The sequence below is a fragment of the Euwallacea fornicatus genome, chromosome 11, assembly GCF_040115645.1.
Source record: "Euwallacea fornicatus isolate EFF26 chromosome 11, ASM4011564v1, whole genome shotgun sequence".
Taxonomy (NCBI): Eukaryota; Metazoa; Arthropoda; class Insecta; order Coleoptera; family Curculionidae; genus Euwallacea; species Euwallacea fornicatus.
Window position 1 is genome coordinate 1,007,128 of NC_089551.1, and position 11,856 is coordinate 1,018,983.

At 39.3% G+C, this 11,856-nt stretch overlaps 2 protein-coding genes and 1 long non-coding RNA gene across 4 annotated transcripts; 2 read left to right on the plus strand and 1 right to left on the minus strand.

Moving 5' to 3' along the window:
• The first annotated feature begins 578 nt into the window (after positions 1-578).
• Positions 579-4,301, plus strand: LOC136342099 (uncharacterized). Its single transcript, XR_010732597.1, has 2 exons — positions 579-627; positions 687-4,301. It is a non-coding gene; the product is annotated as an uncharacterized lncRNA (long non-coding RNA).
• On the minus strand, positions 1,915-5,866 carry Su(H) (recombining binding protein suppressor of hairless). Its single transcript, XM_066287583.1, has 4 exons — positions 4,477-5,866; positions 3,993-4,237; positions 3,398-3,605; positions 1,915-3,336 (listed from the first exon to the last, which is right to left on the minus strand). The coding sequence occupies exons 1-4, from the start codon at positions 5,320-5,322 to the stop codon at positions 3,121-3,123; spliced, it is 1,515 nt and encodes a 504-aa protein (XP_066143680.1). The 5' UTR covers positions 5,323-5,866; the 3' UTR covers positions 1,915-3,120.
• Positions 5,867-7,049: 1,183 nt separating this feature from the next.
• mus201 (rad2 superfamily protein mus201) lies at positions 7,050-11,827 on the plus strand. 2 transcript variants are annotated; one of them, XM_066287580.1, is made up of 8 exons: positions 7,050-7,473; positions 7,542-7,717; positions 7,768-8,146; positions 8,390-8,609; positions 8,664-9,759; positions 9,847-10,228; positions 10,463-11,382; positions 11,451-11,827. In XM_066287580.1, the coding sequence occupies exons 1-8, from the start codon at positions 7,386-7,388 to the stop codon at positions 11,703-11,705; spliced, it is 3,516 nt and encodes a 1,171-aa protein (XP_066143677.1). In that variant the 5' UTR covers positions 7,050-7,385; the 3' UTR covers positions 11,706-11,827. The 2 variants fall into 2 exon arrangements, with proteins under 2 accessions (XP_066143677.1, XP_066143678.1); XM_066287581.1 differs by having other exon boundaries at positions 7,332-7,473; positions 7,962-8,146.
• Positions 11,828-11,856: the final 29 nt, after the last annotated feature.

Genomic DNA, 11,856 nt, shown 5'->3' on the forward strand with positions numbered 1-11,856 from the left:
AAGTGTTGGGTACTTTCTTCAGTTTCTGGTGACGATTGTTACGTCCGTCATTTCTACATTTTCAATATCGATAAACAAGAACACACAAGTACAAGGAGAGTATATTCAGCTTCTGAACAAATCAATTTTCAACATTCGCATACGAAATTTAACAATTCGTATCAGAAACACAAAAATGCAAGAAGGTATATTTAGCTCCTGGCCACTCTTTGACCAATCAACTTGAGCAGCTCTCATTGTAAAAGGGACAGTCCCGACACAGGGAGAGCAAACTTGATCAACGAGGTTTTTAGTGGGCAAGCGTTCTAAAAACGAATCCCACACGCCCTCCGTCTTTTGAAGATTTTCCTCGCAAAAAAAAAAAAAAAAAAAAAAAAAACTCCCATAGTAATATGATGAAATTTTATTAAAGAACTATTTGATCCATCCCCATAATTGAAACCAGTGTTGCCATCTGAAGAAAATGATCGGCAAGGTCGCCAACATGACGACATAGTTAGTTGTATTACATGTATTTGAGGTTGCCTACATCGACGTCTTGTGCCGCGACTGCTCCATCACAGCTATTGATTTAGAAGTCTAGTAGTCCCTTAACTAATATCTAGGTAATAACTATCGTGCAATGAGGTAAGTGCGGGCCGGTTTCAGTTAAATTTCGAGTTACACTTTTTTGCATACGTTTGTAGGAGCAATTTGCCTAGAGATTCAAAAGAATGTCCGCACTTAGGTCAAATCGGAATGAAATTTGGGGCCATGGGTATACACACGAGGCAAAGTCTCAAACGCAGAAATTTCACTTCTACCTTTGAAAAAATTACATTTATCGTTTCAGAAATCAATTTTCCGCAAATTCAATAGTCCCCAACGTGACCGTTGGTCAAAGGCACAATTCTGATCGTAGCAACACTTCTCATTAGCGCCTCTTGTTTTTCCACGTCTGATTAGCAGCAGATTAGTGATAAGGGGCCGTGCCGGCAGGTGATATAAACAACAATGTTATTTGCAACAACAAATTTATTAACTCAACGCGTAGCGGTGGCTTTAACTAAAGCAGACCAAAATGTCGCTTACACGAGTTATGCAGGAATTCACTTTCAATTTTCAAAATTCAACGAGCTCACACCCGCCGACGTGGGGCCGCAGTAGCCCAAAGTGACTTGGAATGCCGACCTCAAGAGATACTGCACTTTGAGCATGGTGGGCCCTGACGTCCCGAGCAGGACCACTCCCACTTGGGTGGGTAATTAACCACTGGCTAATAGTAAACAAAAGGAAACTGACCTCTGACAGGAGCTCTGGGCCCCCAGGGCATCAGAACTTCGCAGATACGTCTTCCTGGTGTACTTGTAGCAAGGCGGATTCGGAAGCCGACAGGCGAAACTTTTCGATCAGGAAGTTCTCCCAGAAGTAGAATCTCGGCCGCCCGATTGCAGGCAGCAGCTTTTGGCATGTCCAACGGGACCCTTCGGTGCCCCAGGGGAAGGCGTGAAGGGTTCTTGTGAATTGCTCGTTCTAGTCAGCAGCATTGATACAGTGGTAACCCGACTCTTCAATAAAGTTTCGATATCTTGAAAGAAATAAGGAAGCGAGGGTTTTTCACACGCTCATAATTCAGCCTTTTCCCACGCTAAACAAATTTAAATTTCGCATTTTAAAAGATAGTAATTTGAACTTAAATGTGGGAAGTTTTTAGGAACAATAGTATTATTTTTTATAATCGCTTTCCTGCTGTATATTAATTAGCTGCTCCCGTTCCCATACTTTGAGAGATGAAAGATACTTCATTAAGAACCATGAGAAAACATAATAATGAATGTTTTACCTAGAAAACAATTAATCGCGGTTTGACCCATTTTTTACTCACCTTAAAACAGGAGGGAAAAGAAACACTAAAAGCTCGTCGAAGCAACAATATCAAATAAATAGATATATTTGTGAGACAATGTCTTTGAGGATTTTCTGAGATACAACTCAGCTCATGCGCACACAAAAATCGCCGATACTCGAGACAATATCGGGGAACGATAAGGAAATCTAAAACCTTATTTACAAATTTAAAAACTACGTGCAGTTCTCCCCGCTAACACCCATAAAACTCTCTTCAATGCCAAGATCTCGACCACTGAAAATTATCCTTTTAAACGCGATTAGAGTTCGTTTGAAATCAGATTGTTCCCGGGCCAGGTCAAACACAGGAGAATTGCCTACAGAGTGTACGTTCACGAATAGCGTTTTTGGGGAACGTCGTGCTCACCACAAGCTCCCCTTTGAGTGGTCGTTTTTTACTTAAATTTCAATTTAATCCCTTCTGCCTCAGTTCTCAGTCCCAGATATAGTCGATGAAGACAATAAAAGCACTAAATAAACTTTTAAGTAACTTAAGTTTGCAGTTCTACTAGTGAAGGCTTCGCATCAATGCAACCGTTAATTTGTTGATGTTCTAATTGGCCAGACGTCCGGAGTCCCTAACAATTTAACATTCCCAGGTCCTCTCCGAACCTTCAATGGCCTTCTCCAAAACGTCACGACGAGTTCGCGTACGTCCGCTTAATTTGAATCGGCCAGAGAGCGTCGTCATTGGTGCTCGCGCTTATGACGATCCACGTCAATGCCCGAACGCACGTGCAGGAACTCCCGAAGGGACTGTTCCGAGGGTAATGCCGAACTCGTCCATTACATGATTTAAAGGCAAGACCGACTGAGGACAAATTTCTCTCTTAACGTACGAGTAAAGTGGGTAAAATATCGCAATTTGAGAGGCGTCTAAGAATTTCGGCCTTAAAAAGTGTCTCGTTCTCGCAATTTTGGGTTAAAAATTAGTGAAGCTATCCCGTGAAAAGCGGGAACGCCCTGCAAATACTGAATCATCTCAACCCATACTTTGAAAATTATAGGCAACAATTATAATTATTATAGACCTAACGATGATACGAAAACGCGTAATCAAACTTAAACTCTGATATCTGCGCACTCGACTTTGGCCACTCAACTCACGCGATTCCGCTATTATAAACAACACATTTTCAGCTTAAATACCCTCCCTAATTGACTATAATTCACTCGGAATTAAACAATCATCATTCATTGCAACAAAACAATACCTTTCTCGCACTCAATCAATCAATGCAAATTCCACGCAGTCTCGCTGATGGTCGCCTGGTTCTGCGCCTGCACGGCAACGGTGCCGGCCCTTTGGTTCTGCCTCATGACCTCGTCTGCAGGAGGACAATGAGGCCTCGGTCCCGGTTCCGGAGTATAAGTGAACGTCAAACCGGTGGCGTATATAATACCATCGTTTCGGACTAGCGAGACTGGTACTTGCGTAGGTTGTCTGACCTGATGGATGCCGAAATATGGATAGATAATGTTTTTAAATCTTGCTTTTCATTTTTCGTACCCACAACCACTCTCCTCTGAATTGGGAGATGTCCGGAACAACGCACAGCATGCTCTCTTGGCACCGATACATCGTTTCGGCCTCTACATCTCCAAACCATACTTGTAACGATGGAGAGAAGTTGTCTCCTGTGAGTTCCAACATTGCAACATCACCGCCTCCGTTCAAATGCAGGCTGTGCACTATGGGCACAGGAGTTACCGGAGATCTGCAAAGTTAAAAGTGGAACTTTGCGTTAAGAGTCGGGAATAACTGTTGTAAGACATCAAAAATTAAGCTAAAATAGCACGCTAACAAAACCAGAAATTTCCCATAAATTACGAAAAAAAAACAGTTTTGAAGAGTTCTTATTGATGGTGTATTCACCATTTTATCCACATTATTACATGTAACATCAAAGTTATTAATATATTAAACTTTCAGGAAAATAACTCGCTTCAGTCGCTTCATCGGAGCATTTATACTTGAATGTAACCTATCAATAAAGAAAATTTCCCTCGCTACCTGCATAAAACGAAATTCACACCTTCCCTAATTTGCAATTCAAAACTTGCACTCAACAAGCAAAAAGTACTACATTTTCCCATCATCTTACCTAACAGGTCCCATGCCTTCATAGAACTGATATTCTGCCTTATCTGTCGATATAATGGTCCAACAAGCGCCGTCATTGATCATCTCCTTGTTGGGCTCTTTAGGACAAGGAGTGGCTTGGAACTGGATTATTCTCTCCTGAGAGAGGCAGAGATACATGCGTTCTGTATCCTTCATGTAAAAGGCACATTTGTGGAGTTGGGACACCGGATCATCAGCTTCAAGGAGCGCCTGTTGCTTGTCAACCTGTAATGTAGAGTAAACAAATATAAAAAATGGTTGAAGATATCAATAAACGCAGGATAGTTTTTGTCTTTTGTTATTAAAATTATACTAGGTGCCCTAAATTTGGGAAGATCTAATAAGATTGTTTTTTCTCAGCAATATGTTCAATATTTAAATTAAATTTGGGACATCCTATACACAAAAGACTGTCTGCCATGAAAATCCAGACTTCTAATGAAGAAATACCTTTGTGAACTTACCTTCCTTATAATTAATCGTGGCAATGCCATACCCGTAACAGAACACACCAACTTTACAGTAGCCCCATAATGTATATAGCCGTCTCTGACTTGAAACTCTTCACTCTCTGATTCATTATCATCCAATAAATGTATGGTAAATGCCCCCCATTGTGTGGAGCTGGCATGAAAGTGCCCATTTTCCACATGTAAATACCTAGTCGAGACAGTCTGAGATCTTAACCTATTAAATAAAGCCACTTTAGTACCACTAGCTATACATAAATCGGCGTTTTTGAGACTTTGCTTCTTCTTAGAAGGCTTTGATATCACTTTAATCCGTTTGCTGTGAAACACCCCAATATCGTGCCCCGAACCGTAAAACATTTTCACTGACAACATAAAATGTTTCCTTTTATCTGAGTCGGATATGTAAAGGGTTTTGGCTGCACAGTACTGCTTGCCATTGTTAAGATCTAACTGCTGCATGTCCTGATCCGAATTGCCAATACCAATAAAAGCACAAAGTTGGGATGCTTGCTCAGATTCTCCCTCACGCAGCATTTGCTCCTGCCTCAACCTCCAGCCATCCCCAAAGAGGTAAATACAAGGAGGCGGACAGAAAAATCTCTTCTCATTACCATACGATTTTTGAGCAACTTTTGCATGAAGAATGACTATGACCATGTCAGACCTTTCTCGTAGATACTTCTCCATTGCTTCCCTGGTTAATCTTCGGTCTTCTCCTCGATACCCCCCAGGTACGACTGCTCCTGAGAATCGGGGATACATGGCCCCATGTTGGGGTGGTGGTGTTGGAGGGGCCTGTGCATGGGCAATGCCTGGCAAGCCATACTGATGCGGCATGATGCTGAGTGCTTTCTTAAATAACCCCACTGCAATTCGAGAAGTTCACAGGCATTGCAGGGCAAAGAAACGGCTTTAGCCCCTGTGGTTGTTCACTCATTATCACACAGAAACTTTCTCTTTAAACTGGATATCTCGAGCACTTGATCCATTCACGGCGGACACATTGCGAGACTAGAAATGAACCCCCGTAAGCTGCAACTGCACTGCAGGACGTGAGAACCAAAGGCTGTTTATTTCCCCTTCTTTTTTTACGTCCATCACTCCAGTTCTCATATTTCTCTCCGCTTGGTTTGAAAAACACCTGTTTACCACTTCATTTTTCCGACAGTGCTGCCAATCACTGGCCGTAAATAATCCGGCGTGTTTGTTCCTCTTTGCTATCCTAAGGAGTCCAGAAAATGCTGAATTATGTAGGTTGCGTATAAATATAGACTTTTGGAAAGATTTTTTTAATTTACAAGTAATAAAACTGATTTTTAGAAAATCCAGGTAAACATTTAAATTCTAATTTCTCGCTGCGCCATTGGCGGACTTGACGATTAATATTGAAACGTCAATGACGTTTGTATTCCCTTCGATCCAATACTATGCTCTACGAGGGGCGCCTAAATTGTATGATTGTGATTCGAGCTGTGATAGTACGATTGCTATAAATTTTGAAATTAAAAAAAAAACATTAATTGTCATTGAACTTATTGGAATATCGCAATATAGGGTGTTTCAGATTTTTACTTGCAAATCTAGAGTATTAAGGCACGAGACATTTCAGAACTTAATTATTTAGAATTAATTGCACGCCCACGTTGCATTTTTTTATAATCAAATTTTAATGTGAATATGTAAAAAAAATAAGAATGGTATAAATCATTTTTTAATCAAGAGATCTAGCACTGAAACACTGTTAAATGTAAACTAAGGTGTTGAAGGACAAGGCCGTCAAATTGGTACCATTCTGTAAGTCGTTCGAAATAAATAATAATTTCGGTCCGTTCCATCCACCCACTTTTTCCCACACCCAGATTTTCCCACGACCTAGAGTCATAACCTCATATCCTTTTGGCGGCCCGTTGCCAAGCTGCGGCGAAAAAATGCTTATATATCGTACAACACATATTTTGTTTACATTACAATTTTTTTCATATTTTTTACTAGTAAAAAATTAATCAAATCTGAATTTTTCAAAGAGTAAATTTACTTGTGTCCTATTTTCTTAAGCCTATATGTTAGAGTTATCAAACACACATTTATATTACGGAATTCTAAAGAATTCCCAGAAAAATAGGCAACTATGCTATTTAAAATTCAGCCACAGCACAAGGCCCAATGGTAAACTTCGTCTACTTGGGACCGTTCAGCGGTGCCGTCGCCGATAACTTGTGAAAGGGAGCGTGGGAAAACGTTTATACGAGGGTTGTTTATTTTAATTAGTTTATTTTCTTTTTTAATTAATTATCATTAATTTCGTTGGAAGCTTTATTGTGTTTTAATGAAAATATAATTATCACGAAGAGCAAAAAATCTGAGTCAAATTAGAGAAAAAAGTTTCAATTTGTGCGAGTTAAAAATACCCGCAAAGTAAATTTTTATTTAAATGATAATCTTTAGTATTTTTACATATTTATCGTACCTCGTATATAAAAGGCGACAGGATGTGTAGGATACATTTCGTAACTTGATTAGATGAATTGGCAACTCTCTATTTGCAACACTGCGGTTAAACCTTAGCATGTAATGCTTCAGAAATATCTTTATTTTCACTATATCTATGAATTTACGTATTTCTTTGTATGCTAATTAACTAGATATGCATCTGCATATTAAATAAAATTACATTAATATAAATACGCTCTATCAGAATTGGATAACAGGATTTTTTCAATAAAGTGATAATTTATTGTACTTCAGCGGCCATATTGGATGAGTATGTCATGCAGCTGTCACCATCAGCTGATCAATCAATATACAACATAACCTCAGAAAAAAAAATTAAGAAATAGTTTGGATTCAATTGTGATTTTTAAGTTTATTTTTAGTGTTTTAAGGTAATATTACCAGTAAAGATGGGTGTTCATGGTCTTTGGAGATTGATCGAACCTTCTGGTAAACCTGTTCCACTCGAAACCTTAGAAAACAAAGTTTTAGCTGTTGGTATCCTTTTTCTAATATGAACGTCAGAAATCTTCTCCACACATTAGTTTTCCTTAAGAGTTCTTCAGATGTCTCCATCTGGTTACACCAAGCCGTTAAGGGCTTCCAGGACGCCAGAGGCGCTTCAGTACCCAATGCCCACTTACTTGGCATATACCATCGTGTTTGTAAGCTTTTGTTTTTTAAAATCAAACCTGTGTTTGTATTTGATGGAGGTGTTCCTGCCCTTAAGAAACAAACCATAGTAAGTTTCCCTTATCAACCACAATTTTGATGTCATATTGCCAACTCCAGGCAAAACGAACTCAATCAAAACTGCGCAACATATCAGATGCAGACAAAATCCAAAGACAGCTTCTCAACACTTTATTGAAGCACACTGCTGTCAGTAAAGTGCTTGCTGAAAAAATTGAAGCTTCAATTACAAGCATTCCAAAATCCTCTACTCGTTCCAAAAATGATGACATGTATCATTTACCCTCAATTAGTGAACTTCCTCTCTCGAGTTCAGATGAAGAGTCATACACAGAGAGCAGCACTGATTCAAGCCCAACAAAAAATTGGGATCTGCACACCATTGACATGAATAGTGTTCATTTTAAATCACTACCAGTGGATGTCAGGCATGAGATATTGACTGATTTAAAGGAAACAAGGAAACAGTCTTCTTGGGGTAAGAAAAAATGGTTGTGCAGAAAAATAAATGAAAATTGTTTTTAATGCAATTAATGGAATGAGTTTCAGGAAAAATTTCCTTTGTCTTCAGGCCTTTTAGGGTGTATGATATGTATGATATTGATCCCTGATCATGCCACCTTATCTGATTGGTTGAAAAGGGATTTTTTCGGATCCGGACTTTCGGATCGGAATATCCCTTCAAGATCATCATTCATGAAAACGTCCTTTATCTCTATAGGCCGCCTGCATGAAATGCCCAAAGTAAGTGATGATTTTTCGGATTATCAGATGCAAAGGCTGCTTAAAAGGCAGTCCGTTCAAATAGCTCTTGAGGAAGCAGAAAAGGAGATGGGCGGGAAATCTTTGAGTCTGGCAGAACTGGAATCGATGCTGAAAGACCAGGGCGTCATCAACGCACAGAGTGTTGGAAACAGGATAGCCTCAGATGAAAATAAACAGTGGGGCATACACAAGTTCTTCCATTAGCTTTCTTTACTTTAAATTCTTTATAGATATTTACTAGTAAAGGATGTGAAGAAAGCCCTTGAAGAAGCAAGACAAAAGGAAAAGGAAAGCCTCCTTGTTAAAGAAAGTAATGAAGCCCCAAATCTACCAGACTCATCAAAGAATAAAGCTGATATAGAATATGAAAGTGATCTTCAAAAGGCCATAGCCCTGAGTCTGGAATGTGAATCATCTGTTTCCAGCAAAGAGGTACCTCAAGAAACCAAAAAGCCTACAGAAGCTTCATTCCTTGAAAGTTTCAACAACACTGACTTTGCTTCAAGTTCAAGTAGTGACGAGGAACTTCCACTGAAACCCTCCAAAACGAGCTTAACTAAGTTATCCTCAGTTGAAAACTATATGTTGGAATACAGTGGACTTACTCCAAATGAAATATCTAAGATTATGGGGAATAAATCTGAGACCAAAACAAAGACCAAGATCATTAAACTTAAGGGACCCAATTTAACTTCAATACCAGAGATTTGTGATACAACTACAGGGGAACTAGATGAAAGTGAAACAGTATTGGAAAGTGCAGTGGAAATCATGAGTTCAAGTGATTCGGAAAATGAAGAAGATTCTCAGAAGAAGGTGGTGCTCATTGATCCAAATCAGAGTTATAATGAAGAAGACGACCTATTTGCTGACGTTTTCAAAGATGGTCCCATAAAAGATGTGGTGGAAGATACATGTGCCTCACCTTTAGATCGCATAAACTTGTTAGATAATACTGAAAATATCATCAATTTAACGTCTGAAATAGAAGCTGCAGCAAGATCCAAAGAAACCGATTCTGGACGGAATGATGAAAAAAATGTTAATAAGTCCGTTAACTCAAGTTTAGCATCAGCAACAGAAGTGAACCTTCCAGACACGACATCCCAGAGTAAAACAGACAAACACATTAAAAAAATCAATACAGAACTGACTGGAAACTCATGCGAAGCTGAAGCAATAAGGAAAAGCCCTAGTTTAACTGAAGGCGAATTGATACAATTGAAAGACCAATTACAGAGGGATAAAGTGGATTTGCTAACTGAGAGATTGACAAAGGAGAGAGTGGCTGAGAATATTACAGACCAAATGTATCAAGAAGCACAGGTAAGTCTCTACACAATTGTAAACTTCTACTGAGTGTGAACCACTATCCTCTTCCAGCTGAAGTTTTGATTACGTTGATTTTTCCAGGAGTTACTAGAACTCTTTGGGGTACCGTACCTGGTGGCCCCAATGGAAGCCGAAGCTCAATGTGCATTTCTCGATGCAGTAGACTTGACAGACGGTACCATAACCGACGACAGCGACATATGGTTATTTGGCGGTCAAACAGTCTACAAAAACTTCTTTAATCAAAGCAAATATGTAATGGAATTTAGAGCCGAGAATATCGAGCACCATTTCAAATTGCCCAGAGAGCAAATGGTGCTTTTAGCATTGTTAGTCGGAAGCGACTATACTGTAGGGCTCCAGGGAATAGGTCCTGTAACTGCAATGGAGATTTTAGCCGCCTTTCCCCCGGGGAAAAAAGAAACTAGTCTACGTAATATATCCCAGGGGGATTTAATATCCGGTTAGTATCGAAAAAAAAAAATTCATTTACAAATTATAAAAGCCAAATACAAATTTCACAATCCGGCAACCGTGTATGCAGATGCAGGAATACGCCACCTGTTGTTAGGCATGGGATTTTCTAAACAAAAGAACGTTGCGAGGTTGAAATTTTTTTCAATATTAAAATCACATATTAAAAAAACTTTAGCACATATTCAAACGTAAATAATTGTTTTATACTTCCAATATACAGGTCTCCAGGAATTTCGATCGTGGTTCACGAAAGGGAAATCTCCAGGACCGGGTCGATCATCTTTGAAAGGCAAATTAAAGAACTTAGCGTTCACTGAAAACTTCCCCAATTTGCAAGTAGTAAATGCTTATTTAGACCCTCAAATTGAAACGAGCAAAGAAGCCTTCTCTTGGGGCGCGCCCAATGCTGCCGCTTTAACAGAGTTCGCTCGCGATAAGTTTGGTTGGACCAAACTCAAAACCGAGGAGATATTAAACCCGGTACTCAAAAAGTTCCACGAGATCAAGCACCAGAAAAGCATCAGAGATTTCTTTAAAACGCAGTTTAAGGTGCATTCAGGCGAAACCGAAAAGAAAATGAGTAAACGCGTGAGGTCAGCAATAAGCAACATGGGGAGAGATCCTTCCGAGGTTGTAGTTGATGAGGTGCAAGAAAGCTTAAAGAAGAAACCTAAAACTAAACAGGCGGGTAAACAGAAAAAGAAAACTGTGGCTCCTGAATTTAAAAGGAGCAGAGAAGATTTAAGTGTAAAGTGTACAGATGTAAAAGGTTCAAAGACTGCTAAGAAAATCAAGTTAAACAAGTTGAAAACCTTGACTGAAACACTTCCGGAACCCAGTAAAATATTCAACATTGAAGAGCAGAAGAACCAGCCAGATTTAGCCGAAGATGTAACCGAAAAAGTGAACGCTATAAGGAGAAGACGGAAAATCAAGGAAGCCAAAGCGGCGATGGAAATAAAGAAATTAAAGCAAGATGAAGATAAGAATAAACTTGTTTATGAAATGAAGCTAATACCGAAGGAGCTGCAAGTGGACGATGAAGTCAACTTGCTGGCAGGAGTAGTGACGCAGTCGGAGCGGAAAGTTGAGGAAATTAACACGGCCATTGAAAAGAGGTTAAAGAATGTGGAAGCTGAGGTAGGTTATCTGTGAAACAATATTTAGTCTGTTTAACCTTCAAACAATTCATTAATTTCACCTTTTAGTGTCTTAAAAATCTACCCAGCTCGTCACGCCAGGCTACGAGAAACTACAGACCGGAAAATCGCCCAACTAAAATCTTCCGGAAAGAGAGTATACCTCAGAAAGAAAGAGACCAAAGTCTCGTTCTGAGGAACAAATTGAAGGCTATAGAGACTTTTAGGAAGGGAAAATTCGGACCTGGCTTTGTCCCCAGGAGAGAAAAAAAGAGGAGATTGGCCAAGGAAGATGCGGAGTTATCGGAGAGCAGTGATGAATGAACTTTTTTTTAAGGAAAAATGCATTTTTTGCGCAATTCTTTTTATCTAAATTTTACTTATTTTTAGTCTGGCGCTTAAATGTATATCATCTAAATACATTTTAAACGTTACTTGTTAAATTACCTAACTGTTTCAACAGGCATGATACCGG